The sequence below is a fragment of the Vigna unguiculata genome, chromosome 10 (assembly GCF_037176805.1).
Source record: "Vigna unguiculata cultivar grain cowpea cultivar isolate G323 ecotype 2 chromosome 10, ASM3717680v1, whole genome shotgun sequence".
Classification (NCBI taxonomy): domain Eukaryota; kingdom Viridiplantae; phylum Streptophyta; class Magnoliopsida; order Fabales; family Fabaceae; genus Vigna; species Vigna unguiculata.
Genome location: NC_140801.1, coordinates 50,496,841 through 50,524,386, shown reverse-complemented (window position 1 = coordinate 50,524,386; position 27,546 = coordinate 50,496,841). Strand labels below are relative to the sequence as shown.

Sequence of the window (27,546 nt, the reverse complement as noted above, 5' to 3'; positions counted from 1 at the left end):
GATTTTGAGATTTTAGAAATAAATCTACAGCTTGTGTAAAGCTCTAAAATTTGTGTATTCATATTCAAATTTAATATGATTAAATCAAGAACCAAATGAAACAAGAAAAACTTAATTGAATAACTACAAAGAAAGTTGTACACCAAACAAGCAACAAAGGTCAATGCTATCAACAACCAAACTATAGTGATCTTGTGATAAAAATTGCTCTCATTACAGAGCTCCGATTAAAGATCCTACCCGTCAAAGTCAAGAATTATGTGTTAAGGATCAACTGTTAAAATATCAGCTTGATCCAACGGTTACCGAAGTAGTAACTTTCATTTTACGAAAAGTGTGCAGTGTTGTCAACAATCAAACTATAGTGACCTTGCGATAAAAACTGTTCTCACTACAGAGCTCCGATTAAAAATTTGACCGGTTAAAGTCAAGAATTATGTGTTAAGGATCAGCTGTTAAAATTTCAGCTTGATCCAACGGTTAACGTAATATAAATCTTCATTTTACGAAAAGTGTGCAATGTAGAAAAAAAGAGTAGTGTCACATCAATCAAACATATTCGCACACCATACATTTTTATTCGACCAACAGCCTCATTCAAGCATCACAGCCATATCAACAGACCAAAAAATCGGCAAAATAACTTTAAAAAAAACATAAATCCTAGCTTCCCTTACCTGGAAAAAGCTAGGAGAATATCCCGACACCCAAGCAAGTGAGTCTACCAATCACGGAGCAGATTCACGAGCTGTAAAACAGTGGAATAGATTCAAAATAGGTTACCAAACCCTAGTTAGAATCATGATGATAGAGCTATGAATGAAAAAGGTATGTGGGAGAATCAACTTACATGAAGAATGGAGTTGAGCTAACGCGAAGAAGGGTAAAACCCAAACCCTAGCAGAACTTCTGAGAAAAGGGAAGAATGAGAGCACGATTTTGAGAAATGAGTGCAGAATGAGGGACATTGCCTGCTTTAGGGTCTTGACATCCTATAGATCCGTCTTTAAACCCAACTAATTAAGAATAACCCTTAAAAATAAGAGCAGAAAATAATTGAGCCTTACAGTTTCGCACTCTTTCAACGTTTTCATGGTTAGTAAACTCGAAATATTAAGAAAAGCTTCATTTTCGTAGAATTAACCAATTTGATAAAATGCTAACGAAGGAGTGGAACTAAAAAGGTAAGTATGATCATAATAGAGACAAAACTTCGTGAAATATTTTTGAAAATAAAATGCATGGAGAACTAAATGTGATTTTGACACGTAAGAGAGAGAAAGGGCATTCACTTTCCACAACTGTCCAGAGAATTCCACGTGTGAGCGAAGAGATGTTTCCAGAAGATGTGGAACAAATTACTCTAGACCTTTCTTAACTCTTCGCAAACTTCTTCTATTTATATTTTCTGCACAACTCTTATAATCAATCATCACTAAACTAACTCAATCTGAACAAAAATCCTTTCTAGATTCTCGGCGAGCACAAACTAAGGTTGGTAAGTTCTATGATGTTTTTTCCCTTTTGCATGTTTATGTTGTATTTATTTGGTGAGTTGTCATGGTATGCCAAGTTTCGTCCTTTTTGACTGATTCTTGTTGGAGATGAATTCAGAATCCGAGTTTTCGCGGGTTGCATTGGCGTGTGAGAATTGAAGATGAGCAGGATCGGTGATTCGTTAAACGTGGATTTGGCGGCTGCAGTGAACAACCTCTTCAATATTCCTGAAACCATGGAAAAGTTTATGTTTATCCCTTCTTCTGGTGGGCATGAGCAGCATGAGAGCAGAGGGGTTTCTAGCATGATTCCAGTGGACATTTTGGAGACTCCGAAGGAATTTATATTCTTTATGGATGTTCCTGGTCTCTCCAAGTCTGAAATTCAGGTGACAGTTGAAGATGGGAACACAGTTGTGATACGAAGCAATGGGAAGAGGAAACGGCACGATGGAGATGATGAAGGGTGCAAGTATCTCAGGCTGGAGAGGAGAGGGTCTCAGAATTTGCTGAGGAAGTTCCGTTTGCCTCAGAATGCCGATGTGTCGGCAATAACAGCGAAATGCGAAAATGGGGTTCTCACTGTAGTTGTTGGGAAGCACCCTCCTCCAAAATCCAAATCTGTTCAAGTTGCTATTGCTTGAGTTCAGGGATTCTCAGTTTTCATTTGTTATTTTGCTTATAACCCAAAATTAGGTGCGGTGTAAATCGTCTTAGCAGTGTTTATGTGTTCTTGCATAGTGTAATGAAATTTGATCAATGGTGAATCCTCTTCAAACACTTCAAAAGTACCACTTCAGGAATGAAGATAGAGAATGTGGAATTTTACAACTTTGTTCTCACTTTACATTGTTTTCACTCTGTAGGTGAAGATCTTAGTGTTCATGTGGAACATTGCATTAAGATGTGTTTTTTAATATTTTGGTGTCTAGAATCATTAAAGAGCACTTAGAAAAAAACTATATGCAAATTCGTCAAAATCAAATCAGTATAAAATTGGACATTGAAAGGAAAACGGCAATTTAAACCGAGATGAGAGAAACGTCCAAATAAAGAGATTGATACAGGGCCACTAAATTAAACAGGCCACAAGCAATACAATTTAGAAGCAATCAAAACTGATAGAATACAAGAATAACATGGTGATACTACCTAGCCTGATATGGAATTTCTCAAAATTGTTATAAGGAAACTGTTGATGCATTCTCAAAATCTGGTCATAGCCAACTGTTGTCTCGGTCAATGCAGCTGATTACTTTTTTCTTTTCTTAGATTTGTTTGACTTGTTTTTCTTAGGGGAAGCTTTTTTCTCAGTGTGGTCGTCATCTTCCATTAGATGCTCAAACTCTTCATAACTTGCAAATGGAGACACGCCTTTCTTACCACCACTTTTATGTTTTCGTTTTCTTCTGCCAACTTCCTCTTCATCACCATCAGAGCCATCATCAACATCTCCAATCTGAATATCATCAATGCCATCATCATCATCACTGCCAACATCGTCAATTGGAGCATCAGCCTCTTCCTCCCCTATATCAGAGGGTATATCCATATCCATATCCACCTCACCGTCACTAACATCACCAATCAAGTCCTCATCGTCCTCACCGGCAACTTCATCCAAATCATCATAATCATAGTCAGTGTCTGGTCCCAAAGATGGATCAGTAGAATCCAACAGATTCTCTATCTCTTCATTATCACTCTCATCCCCACCATCAACCTCACCATCATCAATATCAAACAACTCCTCAGCTGCCTCCTCATCAGCTGACTTCTTTTTCTTTTTCTTCGATTTAGTGGAGCTCATTTTGTTTGTGTAGAACTTGTGGAAGACAAGATCCTCTGGGGGCACATCTGCCTCCGCTAGTGAAAGAATTTCTGCCCCAATCAATTGGTTGTTGACATCCATCTGCAAAATAGAGAAACAAGTTAACATGCTGAATCAGGAGGCTGGATAAGAGAATGGGACATTACGAGATTGAAAAGTCTACGCTTTTACCTGCTTGGCAGGTTCAATCTGAGAACCACCATGCCATGTGCTTTGCTTGGCTTTTTTCTCCATGAATTTGTCTAGGAAAGCTGTCATGGAGAGATCATTTAATGGATTTCCATTATACACAATATTGGCACCGGAAAGAAGAGTTTTTGCCATGGTAGAAACTGAAGGGTGTGCATGTGAAGCAAGCACCATTAACTCCCACCAACTTACATGGTCTGCATTGCTGTTTGGAGAAGATGAACAAGAAAATAAAAATCACAAATAAAGATCTAACTCTACCAAAGTGAGAAAATTAACTTTAGAAAATAGAAGGTATTCACCACTGATAAAAAAATAATGGTTAAGGTTTTGATACAATATTAATACATGCTTCGCAATCTCTAAAGATGCTGCCTTTTTCAATGGTCAGTTCTAAGAAGATTTTATCTTTTCATTGTAAGAGTTCCACATGAAATTGCTTTGAGCAAACAATGGCAAAAAATATTGCATATATTAATATCTGAAATGACGACTAGTGTGATAGAAAAATCAAATAAGTACCAGTACGAAGGCTCTCTGTGTCGTGGATCGTAGCCTCCACGAAGGTTCTCAGCAGATAATTGTGACTGTTGACTTTCACTATTAGATACAGATTTTGATTTTTTTGATTCCTTATGAACAGTTTCATCCTTTGCAAGAAGAAATCCCGCATCCTCTGAACCATCATCATCATCATCAGAATCATCATCTTCAGAAGCTGCAGGAAGATCATCTTCACTCTCTGAAGAACTGGCATCAGCATTGGGGTCCTCGCCATTCTTTGCAACTGCAACATCATCCTTTTGTTTACTTGATACAGAGCTGGGTTCATTATCAGGTTCTATAACATCTTCAAAGTGTTCAAGTTCCTCATCTAGAGACTCATTCTGCAACACCATATTCCTACAAGTGAAGAGAAGATGGTTTCATTTTGCTGGCCAAATGTGTGGTTGAACAATTCTGTCACAAAATTCTCAGTGCAGACTAACACTGATGTTCTATGACTATAGTAAATATATCTTTTTTCACACCAACAAAAAAGTAGTGACAATGGCAGTGACAGAAAAAGTAATTACCATAAAGGTGGTCTGGCTTTAAGAAGTTCGGAAAGAAGGAAAAGGCAAGCACAGGCATACTGTGGTGGCTGCTGAAGTGCAATCTGAAAAAACAAAAGTTCAGTGTATGTATAAGAAGAAAAACGTAGAGAAAGTGCAGTTTAATAATCACCTGCAATAGACGTTTAGAAAATGCTGCTACACGCTTTAAATTAACATCCCTTTTCATTGCTCGGAGAAGAAGTGCAATAAACATTTCTGCCTGAGGACAAACACATTAGAAAATTCTACAGATTATTGAACACTAGTATAAGCAGCCATATTTTTATCAAAAAGAAAATGTAAAGAAAAAATAATGTTTTCTTGCCTTGGATGTATACATGGCAGCCGGAAGCAAAAGTTTGGAATACAAAGCACGGTAAAACCGATCACTGGCTATCTGATTTTTGGAAGAAATCTTATCCAGAAGCATCAGAGCTTGAACACCTACATTAAAATTCTTAGAATGAACCTGCAAGTTTGTAAAACCTTAAGATATCAAGGAACGAAAATCAGGTAAGGATGAATACTGATGCAATCCATCCGTGACATACTGCATAGAGTTTTTATTTGCTAACAAATTAGTGATTACCAATTGGAAAAGTACTGGAGTTTGGACATCAACAATGTCATCAGCTTCATTACTTGAGACATAAGGAAACGCTCTATTCACGCCCTATGCCAATACCAAATAAAAGACAAGATTACAACAGAATTTAACATGATAAAAAAGTTCACAATTATTAGCATATATTATTATCATATTTACAGTTAGGAGAACTGATAAAAGCCGAGAGTCCAATTCCACATGTGATTCTGATAAGTCTTTTGACTTGCCCTCTTTTGCATTTCCCTTGCCCTTGCCGCTTTTATCAAGCTTCTGGTTACTGGTTGCGTCTGTGATTAAAACCTGAAATGATTTTGAACTTAAGTAAACAAACCACTCATCGTCATAATATTTCAGATAAGATAAGCTTAAGGAATTTAAAACCAATACCTTAAACAACGCAAAATATACATCTATAAGACGTTTTGCCACTTTAGGTCCATCTCCTTTATTTGTTAGGCGGGTTTGGCTCAAGAAATTAATCTACAAAATTAGAAAAATCAGCCAACGAGATTCTTCGGACAGAGCATGTTTAAGGAGACTTTGACAGAACTTAAAATTAAATTTCAGAAAGTAATCTAAAATTGAAGGGCCATTTCCGAAACCACAGAAAAGTGATTTCAAACAGATACATCATAGGATACATAATATTTTCATTGATCATGTAACAACAAAGGGTAGAAAAGAAATGCTGTGACTTTTATTTTGCAGTGAATGATGTAAGAAAAGGTGAGGATCAAAATATAGTACATACAGCATGGTACTGTGATCGTGGTCCTAAATGGGGCCGGAAAAGAAAAGAATCCACCTCGTCAATAACCACAGCCTGTATAGAAAAATTAACAAGAAAATAAATCAGTAGCAAAAACAAATGAAGAGGTAAAAGGGAGCCTAAACGTCAATGTGTATCATTGCCAAATATCATGAAACCCCAAAACGGAAATAGTCAATATATTCGTAAAAGGAAAATGAGATAAAAGAAGTCATGCAGGCATAAAAACTTTTCAGCCTGCAAAGTTCCTTCAAGTATTTATCTAACTGTCAATTACTTAGTGATATTAATAAACTACAACTATTGGATTAAACTCTAAATATTGGCTAAAAAATCAATTATAGATACACCAAAAACTGAAGTAAAAGGTTGAAACAATAGAGGGATTAATAAATGTTCATACCTTCATATTTGGGTGGTCAGACAAAAGGTTGGATAAATGAAAGTGAGCATTAGATGCTGCTTTATTATCTGGATCCCCAAGCTAAAGCAATATCAAAACCGCCCACCAACAAAGTATGTGAGAGAAGCCACATAAAACAAGAAAGTCTTAGTAACAGATTGTGGTATTACTATAACCAGCTATTGTAACTTGACCACGCGAAGAAGAAGCAAAATAGATGCAGATTGGACATATATCACTGTTAACTCACTTTATTAACAAGTGCAGAAAGTAGTTTGCGTTCTTGTTCTGATTTCCGACTCAGTAGCACATATATGGCCTGCAAGCAACAAAGGAACCCACCCAATAGTTATTAATTAATATTAGCAACAATACATTCAATACATCTGAGAAAATGTTACAACAAGGTGGAGATAAGATCTTATTTAAGTGTGTGACCATCTCATAAGCTTTTTTAGCTTATTACGATATGATTCATGGAAAAAACTTATTAAATAAACATTTTTAGCATATTCCATTAAGCTTCATGCTTTAACTTATGAAATAATGATTTGATTAAGTTGTAAAAAGACCTTAAATATAAAAACATATATTCACACAAACATAAATTACAAAAGTATTCTTAAAAAAGATAAAACGGATTCAGGAAAAAAGAGAATCTTTTTCCTATTATTTATCATGCATAAGAACTTTAAAGTATCCACCAGTTAAGACGATATGATTTCAGTTTATTAAGTTGATTATAGTAGCAAACCTTCCGCTGTAGTAATATTGACTCACTTTCAACTTGGAGGGGAATGGGAACCCAGAAAAAAAAGGAACAAAGTATGAACAGAAAACCAACCTTTAATGCCTTGTTTTTTAGAGCAGGTAGCATGTCACGTGATGCTTCTTCAAGGGCAGTAACAAAACGTTCATATCTGAGATATCACTAACAAAAGAGCTTGAGTGGATAGTAAAACGAGCCTCATTGATAGTTAGAAATATTCCGCAAGTAAAATCTGGGTTGAAAAGTGATGTAGGAAGGTTTTGGACTCGGTGGTACAAGGCCTAAATCATTTCATCTATTCTTCCAAGGCAATATTGTGACTCCTCAAGCAAAATACCAATTAATGTGACTAAATGCTCATTAGAATTCAACTATTCTTATTATAATAGAGCAATAATTAAAATGTACAAGAAGCATCCAGAATTTATAAAACAAAACACGCTGCTACGGGAATATAATTTACTTCAGAAATTTGTAACCAAGTCAAATCATAGAACTTGATTTAAGATAAAAATGTGAAAATGAACAGAGTGTTATTACACATACCTCTGCTTCAAACACTCCTCCCAATACCAGAAAAGGAGTAGAGAGTAACCATCTTTAGTTTCAGGAAGATGCTTTAGGGGTCGCTGTATCAAGGTCTTCAATTTACGATCTGGTAATAAGCTGCAAGAAAAATAGAAAAAAAATAATGTAGCTAGCTGATCAGAGCACTGAAAGTCTAAGGCATCATTGTGCTTTAATGCTATGCAAATAATACCCAGTTGAATGAAAACTTTCCAAGTTGCAAACCGAAAAAAGTACATGTCATGTAATTTTAGAATAACGGCCTGTTGGGAAAGTAACATGAGATGTGTGCAAAGGAGAAAGATAGAAATGTATAATTATCTTTCAAATTTGATAACATTCTACAACTTTTCCTCCATAGATTTAATCAAATTCTTACAATTTTTTTAAAAAGCTCTATGAATTATATTTTAATGATACCTTGCAATAAATAATTCTTGCAGTGCTTCAAAACCTGTCAAGGCATGGCGCTTTCCAACCTTGGATGTCACCATTCCTAGATTAAACAACAAACACTGTCAATAGCTCCAGCATAATCCCAAGCACATATGACGAGGACAAAAGATAATAAATACTGTACTCTAAAGATATGGCATAAGCAAACAACACTTGGCTGAAAGTTCACCACACCAGACCCACCTAAGAGACTAAGGTTTCAATGACAACACTCATACTTTACTTTTCAGCACTCCTACTACTACTTCACAATTCCACAAACACTTAAAGGAACAACACCCGTGCAAAAACTTGCATGATAGCTCAAACTAACCATGAATAAGAACTCACCAATCGCAAAATCAAATTAATGATACAGAAAACAAGAAAGAATTGACATCGAATTATCCCCACCAGCACGTATTCTTAACTTACCCAAAAGAGCATCAAGAGAACGCAAATTTGCCATTGGATTATCCCCCACCAACACAGCAAAAGCAGACACTTTATCAGCAGCAGTCCCTGACCTCTGCGTTGAAACCAACATCTTAATATCACCACTTTTCCCCCTCGATGACTCATAATCATTAGCATATTGTGCCATCAATCTCTCCCCCAACTCCCTCTTCTTCTCCACGAACCCTTTCCACCCTTCCGCATCCGTTAACTCCACCTTCTTCCCTTCCCCAATCACCTTCTTTTCCAACTCCGCCATGTCCTCAAACCACACTCCCAAACCACTTGCTTTCATCAAAGGAAGCTTTGGCAGGTTCCTGAACTTGTTGAACCCCTTCTCCTTACTGGAACCATTCTCCAGTGACAGAACTGGGGATTTCGGTTTGGGTTGAGGTTTGGGGTTGTTCTTCTCGTGGGGTCCATTGTTTTTGCTCAAAGGTTTGTTCTTTGGCTTCTGGGTGCTTTGGGGTGTGGCTTTTTCAGGTGGTTGTTGCTTCTTTGGGGGCTTGTTCGTCTTAGTTTTGCGGAAATCGACATCGTTGAAACCTGATTGGGAGTGTGACGTGGATAACCCGAGCGAGGAAGCGAAGGAGGCAACGTCTGATTTGAGGATTTCAACATCCTCTGGTTTGTTTGACTTGCTGGACTTCAATTTCACCATTGTTGCATAGAGAACGAAGGAAGAACCACTTCCCAGTTTCAGAGAACGAAATGGAATTAGGTAGGGTTTAAGAATCTATTGGGCCTGACTCACATAAAAAACACTACCTTTAAGCCCAAAACACATATCCTTCTATGAATTCCTACCCATCATCAAAATGCTCTTACACGACCATCCCGATGTTTGATTTGGCATTCTATTAAGTGAAATACGAATTAATCATTTACATCTATTACAATTACTTTAAACTATTTTGAATTTTGAATGTAACATGATTGATTTTCAACATAGTTACGATACATGTATAAAATATAATATAATAGGTATATAATATGTCGATACGCTAATTTTAAAAATTATAGGACACATTATTTATGTATACTAAAAAGTATACAATTTTTTTCAAAGAACGTGAGAAATATATAATTATTTTTGTGTAAATCTTAAAATCAAATATATTAAATATTTTTAACATAATATTTATAAATTAATATCATCATAAGAACATTATTAATTTATATATAAGTATTGATAAAATATCCTAAAGTATTACGTGTCAGTCACAGATATATTATACAAATTGAAATATCAAGTATCATGACATTATAGATTTTCAGTTTCCTACTAACTTTCCACATAATTTTGTCAAATAATATATATATATCATCTTATTTTTTATATTTTTGTAAACAAAACATTTTAAATATACAAATTAAAGTTAGATTTAGGGAAAAACTAATTCATGCTATTTCACATTGTTATTTATTTTTTATATTTCTATATAGGTTTAAAGTATTTCAAACTTGGTTTTCTCAAAGTATGTATTATAATTTAAGAAAATACTGATAATATATTTTTCAAAGATTTTGAATACAATAATAATTTTAAAATTGTGGTTGCCTAGTATAAGAACCCGAGATGACAGAAGAAAATTATTGCTTTATAATGTGAATATTAGTTGCTAAAAAATACCTATCGTAATTTCGGCAAAAGATTTTCTAATTTTCAAAAATAATCTAAATATTTATAAAAATATTTAATATATAAATTACATATTTATAATAAATATTTCGTACAATTACTTTCATTTATAATATGTTTCTATATTTATTTTTTATTTACATAAACAGATTTAAAATATTTAAAAAAAGTAATTAGTAGAATTTGTAATTATAATTCTAAAAACACAAGATAATAAAGAATAAACGTTGGATATTATTTACTAAATTATATATACAATATTGCCAATTATTTATTAAGTGCTTCTATATAACTATGGTAGTCGATGTGATAACAAAAATTACCAATTATTTATTAAGTGCTTCTATATAACTATTTTTCTAAAAATACATTTTTTTATTTTAATAATTGTTATATTAATTAGTTAATTTGTTGGTTACGATTTTTTTTAAGATCGTCATGTTCAGTTAACTTAGACAGTAAAATTGTGTTATTTAGTTTTTGTTTTTTATTTTTTTTATAACAAAAAATAATAAAATATTATTATTATTACTTAAATTAAATATGAATATTTTTATAATTTGTACCGTAAATACTTCTTTATTATTTTATAGCTAATTTTTAATTGAAAAATTAATTAAATTTAAAAAAATTCAAATTGAAAAAACTAAAATAAAAAAAAAAGTTATTAAAAGAATAAATTTGATAAAATAATTTCAAAATGGAGCGTTGTTATAATTTCATCAGTGTGTCATTGTCAATTTTAACGAAAACACAAGTGTTGTCCTGTTTACATTTTTTTAATTTTCATAAAAAATTAAGATAAGATTAATAAATAATATATAATTAATTTTTAAAATAGTTACTAAATGTAAAATTTAAAAAATTAAATATGTATAAAAAAAAGTTTTTAAAATAATTATTAAAAATGAAAAAAAATTAAAATAATAATTAAAGATAAATTGTTTATAAAATAATTACTTTTTAAAATAATAATTAATAATAAAACTGAAAAAACCATATGTGAGAAAAAGATATCTATTTGTATATTATGTTATTATTATTATTATTATAGATTTCAATTCAAACAAAAGTTTAATTTCAAAAACAAAATTTTTATTGGGCCATCTCATTGGTTGACCTGCTATTGGGCCTTTAGGATGATTGACCAATTTTTAATTGGGCCTGCTGGTTGATTTATCCATTAAAAGCCCATGGGTGAAACCTAGGGTTTTCTCTTCTGTATATTAGAAACTGAAGCAGGTTCACCCTGAAGTCTTTCGCAGCACTCACACTGAAACTAGGGTTTTGGAGATTGTTTTCGAGGCACAAAAGCAACCATGGCCGCCGCACCCAACGCCGCCGCCCCGCCGCGCCAGCTATCCCAAAAGGAAGCCGACATCCAGATGATGTTGGCTGCCGACGTTCACCTCGGCACGAAGAACTGTGACTTCCAAATGGAACGTTACATCTTCAAGCGCCGCAACGATGGTAACTAACATTTTTTTGCACAATACAAATTTTGAATCTGCAATAGATACAATACGAGAATATGGATTTGACATGTGGTGTGAATTTGGTATTAGGTATTTACATTATCAACCTTGGTAAGACATGGGAGAAGCTTCAGCTTGCTGCTAGGGTTATTGTTGCAATTGAGAACCCTCAGGATATCATTGTGCAATCTGCTAGGCCTTACGGTCAGAGGGCGGTTCTCAAATTTGCTCAGTACACAGGTGCTCATGCCATTGCTGGAAGACACACTCCCGGAACCTTTACCAATCAGCTCCAAACCTCTTTCAGCGAGCCTCGCCTCCTTATCCTTACGGATCCAAGAACTGATCATCAGGTTCATGTTCAACTTAAACAGTTATATGTGAAATATACATGTCTCACTTTAGCTTCATTTGATTTGGTAGTTAATCTAATTTTCCTCCTCGAATGGAATAGAATGGCCATTGTTGACTTCAATTGAATCTAGTTTTGCTTTGTGTGTTTCTTTACCTGAGTGTTGCCTGAGTGATACCTGCTTTGTGATTTTAATATGTATGGGTTTGTTTGCAGCCCATTAAGGAAGCTGCTCTTGGAAACATTCCCACCATTGCTTTCTGTGACACTGACTCGCCCATGAGGTATGTGGACATCGGAATTCCTGCCAACAACAAGGGAAAACACAGCATTGGATGTCTCTTTTGGCTTCTTGCCAGAATGGTGTTGCAAATGAGGGGTACCATTCGTCCTGGCCTCAAATGGGATGTTATGGTAAGTATTTTCTTGCTTGTGTTTACATATTGGCGTTTTTAATGAAACTATTGTGTTAATTTTGGAGATAGCCAGATTAATTGAAGGAGTTTCTTGTTTTAATTTTTTGTTTGATGCAGGTGGACTTGTTCTTCTATAGAGAACCAGAGGAGGCTAAACAACAAGAGGAAGAAGAAGCTCCTGCCGGTGATTATGCCATCACTGACTATAATCCTGGTGCTATTGCTGCTGATGGCCAGTGGCCCGGTACGATTGATCAATCGTGGACAGATGCAGTTCCACAACCTATTCCAGCTGTTCCTGGTGTCAACTGGGGAGCGCCACCCTCTGCAGAAGCTCCTGGTACGACATTAATTTTAATTTTCTCATTTTTCAAACAATTGACAAAGCTGAGTTATTTTTCTTATTCTGTTGTATTATGTATATTGTCATCTTTAATGTTGACTGTTCATTGCTTTTTAGTTTTCGTTTTAGTTGTCTTTTCTCTTTAATTTGTAACATGTTGCAAATTGCTTCTACATTTGTGATGTCTGGAACAATGCATTCATTTTCTGTTTAATAATTGCAGTCGCAGGAGATTGGGGCGAGGCTGTTCCACCGCCACAACAAATACCTCTTCCACCTACCGGAGTTGAATCTGTCCAACCAACTGGATGGGATTAAATTGTTGTTTTTGATGCCATGATTTTGCCCTGTCTTCCAATTTAGTTTACTCTTTCGAAGTAAAATATGGATCAGTCTTTTTTAGCAAAGGAACATGTTTTTTGGTTTGAGTGTCTGAAATATTATTATTAACATCGTATATTCGGTAAGATTTTATTTTACTGTTGAAAACATGGTTCTTGAATGTTAGGTAATATGTTTTTTTGCAACTTCTCTATTTACTATTTATTCAGTATTTCGAATATTTCGTGGGTGTGGAAACGAGATGATGCATTTTTTTCTTTAATTTTATTGAACCTTCTCTGGGAATTGCCTTTTTTTTCTATCGAATGCCTATGATTAATTTATCATAATTTTACAGAACCTTCTCTGGGAATTGCCATTTTTTTATCGTATTCCTTCGATTTTAATTCTACGTTTTTGTTTTTCGACATATAACATAGATATGTTGAATGTGTATTGATATTGAATATAATATCCCTTAAAGCAGTATTGTATATAAACATGTCAAGATCAATTAGCATAAATAGATGTTAACTACGTCCTGGAAGATTTGCAAGGTGAAATGTCTGATGTTAAAATTGCTAATATAACCAATTTTAGTCTACCTCAACTTTTTCTAATGAGTTAATTTTTCGGTACATGTTTTAGTCTTTCAAATTTAAAAATCATTAACATTTTATATTTGAATTTGGTTGGTTTACTAGATTAAATTTGATCTAAGTATCCTTTTAGTTTACAAGTTCTAGTAAAAAAGTAAGTTTATGGTAATGTGAGGCTTAATATGATAGAACTTGTTTGTTAAATTTAAGGAGGAAAGGAAACATTAATGGAATGAATTGGATTAAAGATTGAAAATGTTTCTGACTTTTTAAATTTTTGTATGGAATGGTTACGTAGGTATCTCTCAAATATATGTTAACCTTTATTTGTTATAGTATCGTAATTTTGTATATATCTCTCAAATATATATTAACCTCTATTTGTCTAACTCGTTTAAAGAATCTTCAAATTTAAGATAAAGATATTTTTTATTAATGTATACTTATTATTGTAGCATTTTTTAGATTTATCTTCTACTATTTGCACTTATAAGAGACATTGTAAATTTACTATTTTTTATGCTTTTGGATTTGAGTTAGTTAGTTTTTACAAATTGAAAAATTATACAAGTTTATTTAAAAAAGAAGACCGAACGATATAAATGAAAAGAAAAATGTTCTAAGGGTGAAAACATACTCAAATTGAATCAAATTTATCATTTATTTTTGTACCTCATAAATTGTTTGCGACATGAAAGTGTAACAACAAATGTCCTCCTGAGTTATGATTGAAATTATAAAAGAAGAGATAAACAAAAATCATATTAAATCTCGATAAGTATTTTAAATTGAATTATAGTTTTGGAAATATTTTATTAGCTATAATTATTTTATTTAATCCTTCCTACTTGGTTATAATATCTACTTCACTTTTTAATAATGATCATGCCATAATTTTTGTAGTACATCATAAATGTTGTGAAAGATTAAGAGTCAAGAGAAAACTGTTTGGATGTTACAATCCCATTAATATAGTTTAGCTGCTTTCTTTTCAAAAAAAAAAAAATACAGACAAGCTTTGGAAATAAATACAGTTCCCTCTTAATGTTGAAAACCTAAAGGGACAAAGGTTGCAAAACTACACACTAAATTTATTCATTAAAATAAAAGAATCAAAATAAAAAATGTTGCATATCATGCATTATTAGTGGATCAAAATAAAAATCGAAGATCCAAAGATCTGCTCTTTAATTTCCTTAACAAGCAAAATATTTTCATTAATTTCTTCCTACAAATATAAAGATGGTTAACAATTAAATCTATCGTTTCAAAATAATGAATTTTATAATTAATCCTATTTTAAATAAATAAATTTTACATTTATAAAGAAAATAATTAAGCAAAAATTTCATAAATTGTGTCAAATTATTGAGAAAAAAAAAATTCACTATACAAATAATTGAATAATTTATTTATGACCCATATGGTTGGTTAAGTTAAAAAGGAAGAGTTTGTGGCTTCGATCCCTGCTAACTATTTAGATAAATAAGATTTTGGTGGGATTTAGAAGTGAAAATGAGAGTTGATAAAATAAAAAATTTAAAATTGAATGTGAATAAATATGTTAAAATACCCTTTTTAGATCTTCTTGCTGGAAGAACAATATTTTAACAATTTTTTACTTACTTACAAATTTTTACATTTTAACTATAACACGCAATAAACACCTAGCTCGTTTAAATCATCTTCAAATTTAAGATATTTTTAATAAGTTTATATACTTATTAAAAAAGTTGGTTAATAAGTTTTATTATTTTTTCAAAATTATGGTGATATTTTTGTAAATTTATCATTTTCTATTTCCAGTTAAGAAACAATGTTCCTACAGTCTTAGAAGAAAAGAAAAAAAAGGTTTTATAATTTTGGATTTGAGTTAACTTTTACAAATTGAAAAATTATATAAGTTTACTTTGTTGAAGAAGGCTGAATGATCAAAAGAAAAATGTTCTAAGGGTTGAATTACCCAAATCGCATCAAATTTATGATTTATCTTAATCTCTCATAAATTGTTTGGACATAGAAGTGTAACAACAAACATCCTTTATGAGTTATGATTGAATAGATAAAACAAAATATAGAAATTCATATTAAATTTCGTTACTTAAAGTATTTTAGATCGAAGTATAGGTATCAAGATAAAGACTATTACTATACATGATTATTTTTTTTGTGATTAAATTTGTTAAAGTTTGATAGAATATAAATGTGAAAAAATTAGAAGAGAAATATTTTATGAAAGTATGAGAATGAAAGTTTACACATCGGCTTAATATAAATTTATTCAATAAAATAATTAAAATATATAATATATTTATCAATAGAATTAAAACAACAGAAGATATATTGCATTTTTATCAAAATTATTTAATTAATGGTTTAAAGTTTTGATTGACTGTAATTTTTATTTCATTTCTTTTATTTAATCCTTTGTACTTTAATTATCTTAGATGGTTTAAAAGATTTAAAGTTTTAATTAACTATAAATTCTTTTTTATTTAATCCTTTGTACTTTAATTAGTCGTTACTATTCATCACAATTGTCCACTACTAAATACAAAAAAAAATATTATTTAAGAAAATATGTAATCCGAGTACTGTATGTTTTTTTTTTATGTAAATAAGAATGATTAAATATAATTAACATGCGTGCCTTTTTAATCCATAAACACTAATTTTTATATTATTATTTTACAAAAAATCATTTAAAAGACAATTATGTATAACTTTAATTTTATTTTACATAAAAAATTATATGTATTTTATCATTTTATTCATAAAAAAATTGATCATATATTTATAACATAATGAACAAACATACTTTTATTTTACTAAATATAGTAATATTTTTTGCTCAAACTATGACTATAATATCAAAAGTAATATATTAAAACTAAATCATTTGAGTCTAAGAAAATATATGTATTTTTGAAGAAAAACAATTTATTGAATGTAAAGGTAAGAATAATATCGGAAAGAATAGAGAAATAAAATATTTTTGTTCATGACACGTTAACTACATCAATCTCCAATATTGTTAATTTATGGCAAGTTCATAATAATTAAAAAAAAAAAAATCATGATAAGTCTGGCACAATGTTTTAATTTTTTTTAAGTGATTATTTAACCAAAGTAAAAGTAAAAAGTATAATATATGGTAAAACTATAATCAAGTACTACTTTTTACGTAAGATTTATGATAATTTATCAATATTTTCATTTTATTTTCTTCACTTACGAAGAGCAAACTTTTCCTTAGAAGAAAAAAAATGACTGATACTTAAAAAAGCTTAACCAGCTTAATTTTTATTTAAAGAAAACTTTATATATAGAAAAGTTATTTCCTCTCTTTCCAGCCTCTCATAACATACATCTGTTCAAAGCCAAAGGAAACAAAAGAACCTCAAATATCCCAGGGAACCAAAAATTTTGTCTGCATATGATTTATTGAACAGTTGTAATAAACTCAGAAGCAGCTATGCATTTTTTTGGTTTTTCACTTTAAATTATGTACACAGGGTTGTAGATGATGATGATGATGATGATATTGCGGTAAGTTTTGGGAGGAAGAAAAATGAATTACCTATTAACATCTACCATTACCTCCCAAATGGATGCTATTGAAGGAAAACTATAATGAGTAACTCAAATGTTGTTGCCCCTTTGAACAAAACTCAGCCTGTCACCTGCTGCCACTGCTATTTCTCTGCTTTTGGATCATATTCTTACCATTTTTTATTTTATTTATGTACACCAAGTCAGAATCAGAAGCCCCCAAATCCTTCGGATGGGATCATAAAAGTTAAGACCACTATTTTCTCTCAAACAAAATGCATATCTCCTTCATTTACCCAACGTTCAAACCTTTCACTGTACTTCCTATCTTCTTTGTTCACTTCTTTCAGTTCTTCTCCACTCTGCCTTCCCTGAAACACATTCAATGCAGATTTTAGCCACCACTTGGCTGCATGCAACACAACAATGTACTAAACATCATTGAAAAATGTCTTCAACACCAACATCCACATGTGTTGTCTTGGATTTTACATGACAATGTGTGATTGGATATGGTAGGAAAATGAATGTACTTTTACAGTTTGATTCTGAGAATTTTTAGTGTTGAAGATGGTAGATGATTCTCAAAACTTGTAAATATCATGCTAATGTATTTGCATTGTCAAGTTGATATTCTAAGTTCTAAACACAAGTTCAGAAGCAAATGTGATATTCAGAAGAGTTTATAGGGCATACAAGAATTACAGAAAGGCCCTATTGTTGCTTAAGGATTTGGAAGTTATCTTCCTTTGTTTCTTCTTAGAAAACTGTTAGTGAATCATATTTCGTCCTCAGAGGAAGTGATATGTTATTCTGTAATGGCTCTGTAAACTATCATACACTGACCTTAAGGCTGGATCCAGATTCACTAGCAGATGTCTCAGTGGTTACTAGTTCATTTGCGATATTCTCCGAGGAGATGCTGGTTGATCTGTAACACCAACAACATTGGCATTTGTTAACAACAAAACCTTCAAAATTGCAGACTAATCCAGAGCTCAAGAACTGGGTTTTTACTCCAAAATATTGATATTACTTAAATTTCTCCACTGTTTATATTCAAATATACCATAATCTAGAAACCTTCAGTAAAACAAGTATTGAAAAGAAAAAGATAAATCCATTGAGGTGAATCAAAGGAGTCCATGGGCGACACCTAGTGGCACAAGTGTCTCTCCACTTTGATCAAAGATTCAAGGAAAGGATAATGCAATGGTGAAGAAAGACCATAGTTTGAAATCGATGTGCGAATTAATGATGGCAAGGGTATTTGATTACTAATCAAAGGTTTAGAACTACCTTTCAAGTAATTCCTCTTCACAAGAATTTCCAGAAGAAGAAAGCCAGTCCACATCAAGGAAATTGGAGCAGTCACATGCATCTCCATGTTCATCGTAACAAATATGACCACTCTCACAATGTTTTCCCTTGACCATTCCTCCATGTATCTGCCTGTATGATTTGAAAAAACAAAACAGTCAAAAAATTTGGATTTATTTAGTAAATCATATCAGCTCAAACTATGGAGCATAGTACACATAAAAGGACCAGGTTACTAAGGTTCCTGGGGCTGCACAACAATCTTTCATTTCCCCTCACAGTTAAAATATAATAAAAAAATCCAGACAGTAGTGAGGTTTGCGTGAAATACTTAAGGAAATATTTATAAACAAGAGCATTTACCAATTGATAGCATGGTTCCTCCTACGAGTCTAGATAGCCTATCATATAATTGAGTAGTGTGAATGCAATTCAAATAAGAAACCCAGTTCTGCCTAACTCTGAGGCTGTTATTGTCAAATTTTCAGCTGGCCTTTCAGATAAGTTACATTACATGTCTAAATTTAGCAAGTAAAGTGTCAACTTAGCATACCTGCAATGACAAATATCACTTCCACAAGTAAAGATATCCGGCGTAGACCCCGAAAGGAAACGCTTATCAGGATTTTCAGATGATTTCTGACAATCTGTATCATCATTCAAGTTCCTAATGGAAGCATCACTTTCACCAAGAATGTTACCATCTGATAGAGATCTCGTAATAGTTGACCTGCCAATATAAAGGAAAAGCCATGTCAATCTTCTAGCAAAGAAATACTTAATTAAAGAAAATATCATTTAATAAAATCCACAAGGAACAAACAACTAGTACTAATTTGCTTTCATCCTCAAAAGACAAGAGTAAATTTGATATTACGCTTTGCCTATATAATATTTCTATTACATTGATCTTAAGTCAAAGCAAACACCATCTGAACTTCATGAACAAGACCTTATAAAAAAGTATTGAGCAATTTTAGTAGCAACTCGGTTTTCCAAGCAGAAAACTGAGGAAAAGAAGCAATTACTTACATATAAGAAAAAGGCTTTCAGTACCCAGTATCAATACTACTCAAACTACTCACTGATTTGAAAAGGTATTCTCTCACTCAAATCATCAATATCTATCTATATGCTTGACCAATAACTGAAGTTTGACAAAATATCAGAAGTTCATATTTGCGAATTAAATTCTTGAAAATTTAAAAATCAACGCTTCATTAAATGAAAAGGACAAAAACTAGTGCAACTCAATAATCCATTAGTTACCTAACGCTGCCATCTGTTAAATAAAGGCCATGTCTCTTGACAGCATAATACTGATCCGAATCAAGCTCCCACAGTGCTGGTTTTCCCTGTTGCGGCTGAAAATGCCCCAAGAATCTGACCCAAACAATATCGAAAACAACAAAAGCTATATCATTCTAATACAATCCACTTATAAAAACTGTTTGTGTTTACTTTAAATCATATTACATATGGAAACAATTATTCACAAAAACAATTAAACAAATGGGCTTATTTAACTTACAAGTTAATTGCTTTTTGTTTATCACCATCTAAATATGTGTTGTTGTAATAACGCTGTAGGGTTCGAATAAATTCCTGGGACTGTGTTGCTGCCTTCCATTGACCTCTTCTTTCAGAAAATATCTAAATAGCACACCATTGACAAAATAAAGGAGTGAGCGGTAATCACTAATCAGAAAAAATTTCCATGCAAGGAAAAGATAACAAGAGGCAAATTTAGATCTCCCCTTCAAAACTTTGGGAAAATTGTGAATGCCTCTATAGTAAATTAATAATTAATGTTAAATATCAATGGGTATTTGAGCTATTTCAGAAAAATAAATCTTTAGGTCCTTTAAACAACTTTAAATCAGAATCTAGATTAGGGTTTTGCCAAGTTTATAAAATACTCCTGATCTCAGTTGAGTTTTAAAAAAATAGGGAGCCTATTTAACCAAGAATTGTGTAATAGTAATAACTGCGTTCATACAATTAACTAAACCAACAACAAATAAAACACTATTCCAGAAAGTTGTGAACCAAATACATGTCTGGCAAAAGAGGCATATTTTCACTGGAGACAACCTAATAAAAGCAACAAGCTTTCAGCATTAGATTAACTTGCGTATAGATTCCATGTTATGCTTAAGACGCAGTCATGCAGAATTTCTGATCTGGTATTAAGTCCAAACTCCTAAACTAGAGAGACTACCTTGTTGTGTGCTGCAGAACCTCCATATTGAAAGGCTAATGTGTCGCCCATGGACTCATAGACTTCCATTAATTCCTCGGCCAAAGGGTTATCAAGATCAATATTTGGGGATTCAGTAAATCCTAAAACTTGAAGCTGACGTCCAAGTGCAGCCAGTCCATAAGCATATTGAGCAACATTGGTACGATCTAAACAGTCTATGCAGTTAGTCCTTAACACCCCGGATTGAAGCATCAGGGGTTTGTCATTGTAATCTTTGTTCTCATCATCCCTATAATAACAATTGCTAACTTCTGTTTCGGTATCAACATCATTCTTATTTATGCTGGCTTCTTCTGTGATACTGTGATCAATGATGACATTGTTATTCCTGCATATGTTACAAAAAGAAATCATCAATAAATGATATTAATAAAAACAACCATTCATGAATTTTTACCTAATAACTTATGTTGGAAGACTTGGTCCACAACAAAGTTTCAAATCTTTCAGGACCAAAAGGTTTCAGCACATGGTAGGATCAACATGTGCATTGTCTGTGCTTCAAGCCCCGAAACCTCATTCACAAAGGGCATTTTATTTAAGATATTAATTAAATAAATACAAAAATCTTCACCTAATAGCACAAGCTTTTTGAGGGAGTTATTACATGAAAAATAAAATTACTAACAATAACATCGAGACAAAAACAATTGCAGAGTAATCAAATGATATGTCAACTTGCCTACTCGGTACAAAAGTAAACTGTACCAAACTTACTCAGAGTAGGAATATTGGGATAATCCATCTAGCCTTATATTTGGTGTCACTGGAGAGTAGAAGATGCCAGTCAGCTTCAGCGCGTATGCAGCCACTTTTGCCAGCTGTCCCAACACATTAGTAGCTTTGCTGCTAAAGGTGATTGATTTAATAAAATAACACCCCATGAATAAACCTGAACTAGATGGACAGAAAAAAGGAAGAGTAAGTTACCATCTTGAATGCCGATGCAGATCCCAATGAAGGAACCTCAAGCGATCTTCCCCTCTCAAACTTTTATTAATATACCTAACAGCATTTGCAAACTCGGCTCGCAGAATAGTTTCTCGAGGCCTCTTCTCACGTGTCTTAAACAGAGAAGACAAAAGAATATATAAGGTAGAAAATCTTTTGGTTTAGAGAAATGAAAAAGAAAACAAACTTGCTTAACGGTTCAGTTACATATATGGAAATGCCTACCTTTATTAAGTTCAGAATAATAATTGGCTTTCCATATCTTTTGACAAGGTTATCAAAATGAAGTCTAGTTGCCTCAAAAGTAGAGTCCTTTCTTGATACTAAAGAAAAGTAAAGAAAATGAGCAATCAGCATAAATTTCAAATCAAAATGAGTAACAGAGGAAAGTTGCTTCCATATCATACATATAATGTCTGGTTTTATATTCAATCTAGAGGCTTCCTGAGACCAGAAGAGAGGGATTGAACCCCTGTTCTGCACCACAGAACTGATTTGCATAGGGTGTCCATCACGAGCTTCTGTAAAGACTATCTGCTCTGTCTCAACATCATTAGCTACTCTACCCTTTTCATTAACTCCTCGTTTCAAATATCTGCACAAGTGCATTGATAAGAAATAGAATGCAATTTTAATCTTAACAAACATGAGAAAAGCCTAAAAAATATATAAACCTGGTCCCAGCATAATGCCTTGAGCGCCTAGCAATGATAGTCAAGTTGAACTCACTGTCAGATATGGAAAGTTTGACCTACATACCATAACACTTGTCAACAAGATAACTTTCTGGGAATACGCAATACTAGTATTTTTTCTGGCACTACTAAGATGAATCTAGAAGCCAATAAAAGAGTAACCATTAAAAGTTAGCCAGCAATAAGATGTTAGAAAAACTTCCTAAGGTAAATTTAATCAAACCTGGACTTGAGGAATGAATTTCCCAACGTACTACAACTAAAAAACTAATGATTTATGGTTTAATAAATGCAGCATGAACTCTATTAAAGGAAATGCAAACAAATAAGATTAGTTTCACTCCACCGAAAAATAGGTGTTAGATACTCAAATCAGATATCAGGCTGAGAAACAGGTAAAGACATTCACGACTCACTAGCAATACTATTAACTACAGTGGTTATCTTCAAAAAATATCTGTTAGTTAGTCAATAAAAAAAATTTCAAATATACCTGTTTAAAAAAGCCATGTACTAAGGCTACAGTCCATGAAGTATTCTGGAGATTATTCCTGATTCCACGAGTCAAGAACTCATTCCAAACAAAAAGGGTTTCATATACGGATTGCCCTGTAGTATTATGATCAGATAAGTTGCGTTGAAGACTAAACATAACATTGTAGGAGTAGCTGAAAAAGAAGTCCTTCGCAAGATCCACACTGCATAGAAGCTTCTTGTATCTAAATCACCACAGAAGAAAGAGCAAAGCCCATTAATAAGATGGTTTTTACATAAATAAATAAAAGTGAAAGAAATTGACTATAATCAACTTATGAAACCAATAACTCTAACCAAACGTATCAAAAAATTTAAAATAAAGTGATCTCCCAGTTGAACTTGAAACCCTGGCAATACCTTCTCTCAATCAAAAAAGTTACATTTACATCATAACAGCAATGAAGATTGCGCCTGTACATTTGCACGAAATGAACTGACAATAAAGGTAGAACAATAAAACAACTACAAAGGAGGTATACACTAAACAATATACATATTACATGACTCCAAAATCTTGAAGAAGCATTAGTGATTCTATTTCACAACTAAGAGACGATTAAAGTGTACCACAGAAAGATGAGAAGGTTGCTCTGAAGAAGCCCACATTGTGGATACAGACTGAAGAGAGGCAATCAACATATACAGTACACATAAACACTCCAAAATGTATAATTTCAACACAACTATGCTCTAACAGAATGTTTTAACAGCACAGTGAAATGAACTCAAAATAAAAAATTGTAATTCATAACATCTAAGTACAATGGACAAAGTATACTTCTCAACGCTACTCTCTACATTTCTCTTTAAAATTGCCATAGACACATTACAATTACATGCAAAATTGACTAAAGACCTGTTCTCATCCTTAGAATAAGCCATTTTGGATCGCACGGTAGAATGTGGAATTGGAACCATTTCGCTTTTTGTGATAGCATATATATTGTGACCACAGATTGTGCCGATCTTCCTTCGCTTCGTTATAAGCAGCATGTAATATGGCTCGAGAAATTTGATAAATCCTAATCAAATGAAAAAAAAAAACCCTATATTTATTCTGATGAAAAATGTGGGGAACAAGACTAGGATAACAATAACAATTGAGATCTTATACAGAAATAGAAAAATACCAATGATTCCATAGCAAGTTGTTACAAATTTAAGCCCTCCTGTAGACTTGTTTCCTTCATGTACCCGCCTCAGAAGGTCACAGCACTCAATTTCTGAGTATATTGTTGAATCTTCAACGATGTTCAATTCAGATGGCTCCAATCTGTCAATCTTTAAGACCCTCCAAAATGTTCTGTGTTTGTCTCTTCCGATCATGTAAAATTTCTGAGCGTAGAAAAATTGTAAGCCACAATAATAGTGCTTTATAGTAATTCATAGACAAAATATTAATAAAGGAAGAGAACACCTCCACAAGCATTCTGTGTAACACTAATAAAGAAAAAAACTAAATTTAATGGCAAACTTATTTCTAAAACTATTGAAAGTAGTTTTATTTTCTAACATAACAAAAAACAGCATAATAGTCATTTAATCCATACAAGTGTCAAGAGATGGTGTCACTATGAACCTAAATGTCAAATGAGAAATGGTTTTACTAAGTCCAGATTAAGAGGGCAGGTTTTAAGCACTATCCAGTTTCCAGACATTGTGACAATGCCACATTGAGCTTGCTAGGTTTAAACAATTGCATACATATTACATGTTGCGCATGGAATGTATATGAAATGAACAATTCATTGCTTGAACCAGACACGATGCTTTCTGTAAATCCTAACAACTTCAACAGGTGTCATTCTCTCATAGTTACAACATAATAAATCCAAAGTAGAAAACGAAAACAACATTCTATCCAGAGCAGAGAACAACAATCAACGTCATTATATTACCATTTCAAACAAAAAGGAAGGTGATAGTATGAGAGAATGATCCTACCCTAAACATTGACCAAGAGACAGGAAACACAATGATGTAAAAGCATGTGACAAATGATGATGACATGAGTGAGAAGATCATGTAATTACGTCAACCAAAATTCAGACTCTAACTCTATCAACTTTTCTCATTTACGTCTCTTTTCCCACTAAAATACTTTAATTATATTGTTTTGATTCTACATTTTTTACTTTTGCTCCTTTTTAATCGAAGCTTCTGAACAAGGCTACTCGATTTTTTCCAGATTGAGGGGAATAAGACAAGAACATACCAGCAGTGGCTTTAGACAGAAAAATAAAAAATATGTGAGTGGAGGCAAATGAAGGTGACAGATCTATAAGAAACAAGAAGTGAAATTTAAGGAATAAATATCACATTTTTTTTCCTTTTTAGGTCTCCTTTCCTGAATAAGAATGTAACACTTTAATCAAATGATTTTAGTTAACTTTTTTTCCTTTGCCCCATTTCCATCAAAATTTCTGGATATATTTAGAAGGCTACTTAATTTTGCATTACAGAGGAGACCAGGACAAAATGGACAAGCAATGGCTTGAGATGGAAAACATAAACGATGTGAAAGTAAGAGATAAATGGACACATTTATGAGAAGATTAACATGGATAACTTTACCACTTTTTTTCCTTCAAGGTCAGTCTCATTTTCCTGAATAAGAATGTAGCAGTTTAGTTCAATAATTAAGGTTCCTTTTCTTACCTTTATAACCCTTTTCATCAAAGTTTCTGCATATATTTCACATCAATTTTTTTTTTTGGGATAGAGGGTAGTAAGAGAAGAACAGGAATGAAGTGGCTACCTTTTGATAAAAACTTCGGCAATTTAGAATTACAAAATAAAAAACTGAAACCAAACTATATTCCAGATCCGACCAGATGCATAAAATTGATGAAAGAAAATAAAAAAAAAAATAACCCTAGTTTCCCAATGAATGCTTGTTAAACACTCAATCAGTAGATATCACACGATTTTGCAGTAAGATCCAATGAAATTAGTGTGCTTAGGTGTTTAATAATCCATTACACACAAGTAAACCAAAAATATTTGGGGGAATAAACAAAAGGCAGTGTAAACATGGTCAGACAATAAATCCAATCAGAAAACAGTGGGGTTATAGAAGTCCACGAACAGTTGTTCTGCAAATCATTAAATACTTACATTTATTTACCCTCACAAGCATCATGACGAAAACAAATGAAAGTTACAAATACCTGCTTTGAATGATTAAAGTCAGGGACGACTCATCAATGCATTATGGTGAATCAAACGAAATCCACAAGAATCTAGACAAGACAACACTTCATAAAACCAATCTCACAGGGACATGTATCCAAATCCCAAATGGAAATCTCCTCATATAGAAAACCAAACTTTCCACATGACTTTGGTTCCTTTTCCCAATGCAAAAACATTATACTTCATCACTGAATTTGTGCACATAAACATGAATTCGACAAGGGAAAGAAAGAAAGAAATTCAAAATCAAACCCAAACAAAACAACATCTTAAATCATAAATCAATAAAAGAAAAAATAAACATGCTGAAGGGGAAAGAAATTCATATCTAGATCATGGTCAAAAAATAATGTATCTGTAATGCACAAATCATCGATGACAACAAATCATTGATGAGAGAAGAAGAAATATTAGAAATATTTACCGAGCGAGTCTCATAGAGCCTGAACTTCTGCATATAACAAGACTTAAGGTCGGCTCCATCTGCAACAGCGTCGTTGGTCTGCACCTTCTCCTTTGTTGAATTTGAATCCATCTTCACAATTCAGATCCCGAGCCTCAAAAAGCTCGGGTTTCCAATGAGATCACCAGCAGAAAATTCGAAAAAAATCACCAACAAAGAGCTTCTGTTTGATCAAACAGAAGCTCTTCGCTCTTCCACACACACACAAAAAGCACAACAAAACCCCCCAAAAAGGTCACAAACTTTACATCAAACACAAGTTCCCTGATACACACACCCCACAAGAACTACAATACAAATCTCAAAACTTTACATCAAATGGCAGATATAAAATTCCCTTAACAAAGACAATGGCACCAAAATTCAAAAGGGACAAAAAAAATTAAAATTAAAAATAGAGGTTCAATTGAATTAAATGAGAAACCAAGGGGAAAGGAGGAAAAAAGCAGCTTTTTTTATAAATCTAAGAGATTGGATGGTTTTGGGGAATGGAGAAGAAGCAGGAGCAGCTTTTGGGTCTCAGATGAAAAGGAAGTGAAAATGAGATTGTCAGGGAAGGAAGCAGAGAGGAGAAGAAAGCCACTGCATCCACACAAAAAAAATAAAAAGAAAAAGAAAAACAAAATGAATGAATGAATGAAAATCATAATGAGAAATGCAAAGCAGTAAAACAATTTTAAAAGACACAAAATTGGTGTTTTCTCTGGTTTGCGTGTGCGCATTTTCTCTCTCTACCTGTGTTCCAAAAATTTTGTCAGCTTCTATGTATGTGAATTGTGTGATGTCTTTCTCAATTTTTATTT

General features: G+C 32.8%; 4 protein-coding genes across 6 annotated transcripts; 2 read left to right on the top strand and 2 right to left on the bottom strand.

Annotated features, from left to right (window-relative positions):
- The first annotated feature begins 1,340 nt into the window (after positions 1-1,340).
- LOC114166719 (HSP20-like chaperones superfamily protein) lies at positions 1,341-2,276 on the top strand. Of its 2 annotated transcripts, none has more exons than XM_028051499.2 (2): positions 1,341-1,494; positions 1,615-2,276. In XM_028051499.2, exon 2 carries the CDS (start codon positions 1,658-1,660, stop codon positions 2,138-2,140), a length of 483 nt encoding a protein of 160 aa, XP_027907300.2. In that variant the 5' UTR covers positions 1,341-1,494; positions 1,615-1,657; the 3' UTR covers positions 2,141-2,276. The 2 variants fall into 2 exon arrangements, with proteins under 2 accessions (XP_027907300.2, XP_085524224.1); XM_085668098.1 differs by having other exon boundaries at positions 1,380-1,498.
- A 168-nt stretch (positions 2,277-2,444) lies between these two features.
- EDA25 (CCAAT-binding factor) lies at positions 2,445-9,347 on the bottom strand. Its single transcript, XM_028051498.2, has 16 exons — positions 8,599-9,347; positions 8,149-8,224; positions 7,708-7,827; positions 7,237-7,312; positions 6,643-6,711; positions 6,393-6,473; positions 5,972-6,043; positions 5,608-5,700; positions 5,380-5,520; positions 5,203-5,286; positions 4,939-5,082; positions 4,744-4,833; positions 4,593-4,675; positions 4,039-4,419; positions 3,499-3,721; positions 2,445-3,408 (listed from the first exon to the last, which is right to left on the bottom strand). The coding sequence occupies exons 1-16, from the start codon at positions 9,278-9,280 to the stop codon at positions 2,749-2,751; spliced, it is 3,075 nt and encodes a 1,024-aa protein (XP_027907299.2). The 5' UTR covers positions 9,281-9,347; the 3' UTR covers positions 2,445-2,748.
- A 2,157-nt stretch (positions 9,348-11,504) lies between these two features.
- LOC114167133 (small ribosomal subunit protein uS2) lies at positions 11,505-13,374 on the top strand. The gene is made up of 5 exons (XM_028052098.2): positions 11,505-11,731; positions 11,827-12,089; positions 12,305-12,502; positions 12,622-12,844; positions 13,071-13,374. The coding sequence occupies exons 1-5, from the start codon at positions 11,581-11,583 to the stop codon at positions 13,163-13,165; spliced, it is 930 nt and encodes a 309-aa protein (XP_027907899.1). The 5' UTR covers positions 11,505-11,580; the 3' UTR covers positions 13,166-13,374.
- Positions 13,375-17,174: 3,800 nt separating this feature from the next.
- Positions 17,175-27,458, bottom strand: LOC114166052 (phosphoinositide phosphatase SAC2-like). 2 transcript variants are annotated; one of them, XM_028050705.2, is made up of 16 exons: positions 26,705-27,458; positions 24,216-24,420; positions 23,942-24,107; positions 23,042-23,267; positions 22,528-22,604; positions 22,261-22,448; positions 22,079-22,176; positions 21,833-21,966; positions 21,620-21,751; positions 20,861-21,230; positions 20,171-20,292; positions 19,909-20,022; positions 19,193-19,369; positions 18,619-18,771; positions 18,166-18,250; positions 17,175-17,690 (listed from the first exon to the last, which is right to left on the bottom strand). In XM_028050705.2, the coding sequence occupies exons 1-16, from the start codon at positions 26,813-26,815 to the stop codon at positions 17,586-17,588; spliced, it is 2,463 nt and encodes an 820-aa protein (XP_027906506.1). In that variant the 5' UTR covers positions 26,816-27,458; the 3' UTR covers positions 17,175-17,585. The 2 variants fall into 2 exon arrangements, with proteins under 2 accessions (XP_027906506.1, XP_027906507.1); XM_028050706.2 differs by having other exon boundaries at positions 21,620-21,748.
- Between the last annotated feature and the right edge of the window lie 88 nt (positions 27,459-27,546).

What these genes read in the sequence shown, in the direction of transcription:
- LOC114167133 (XM_028052098.2), top strand. Translation starts at nt 11,581, where the DNA reads ATGGCCGCCGCACCCAACGCCGCCGCCCCGCCGCGCCAGCTATCCCAA. An exon ending in CTTCAAGCGCCGCAACGATG is followed by an intron (nt 11,732 to 11,826) that starts GTAACTAACATT and finishes ATTTGGTATTAG; the next exon opens with GTATTTACATTATCAACCTT. An exon ending in ATCCAAGAACTGATCATCAG is followed by an intron (nt 12,090 to 12,304) that starts GTTCATGTTCAA and finishes GTTTGTTTGCAG; the next exon opens with CCCATTAAGGAAGCTGCTCT.
- EDA25 (XM_028051498.2), bottom strand. Translation starts at nt 9,280, where the DNA reads ATGGTGAAATTGAAGTCCAGCAAGTCAAACAAACCAGAGGATGTTGAA. An exon ending in CTGACCACCCAAATATGAAG is followed by an intron (nt 6,044 to 6,392) that starts GTATGAACATTT and finishes TTTTCTATACAG; the next exon opens with GCTGTGGTTATTGACGAGGT. An exon ending in CACGATCACAGTACCATGCT is followed by an intron (nt 5,701 to 5,971) that starts GTATGTACTATA and finishes CTAATTTTGTAG; the next exon opens with ATTAATTTCTTGAGCCAAAC.
- LOC114166052 (XM_028050705.2), bottom strand. Translation starts at nt 26,815, where the DNA reads ATGGATTCAAATTCAACAAAGGAGAAGGTGCAGACCAACGACGCTGTT. An exon ending in CTGCATCGGCATTCAAGATG is followed by an intron (nt 21,752 to 21,832) that starts GTAACTTACTCT and finishes AATCACCTTTAG; the next exon opens with CAGCAAAGCTACTAATGTGT. An exon ending in TTAACAGATGGCAGCGTTAG is followed by an intron (nt 19,370 to 19,908) that starts GTAACTAATGGA and finishes TTATATTGGCAG; the next exon opens with GTCAACTATTACGAGATCTC.
- LOC114166719 (XM_028051499.2), top strand. Translation starts at nt 1,658, where the DNA reads ATGAGCAGGATCGGTGATTCGTTAAACGTGGATTTGGCGGCTGCAGTG.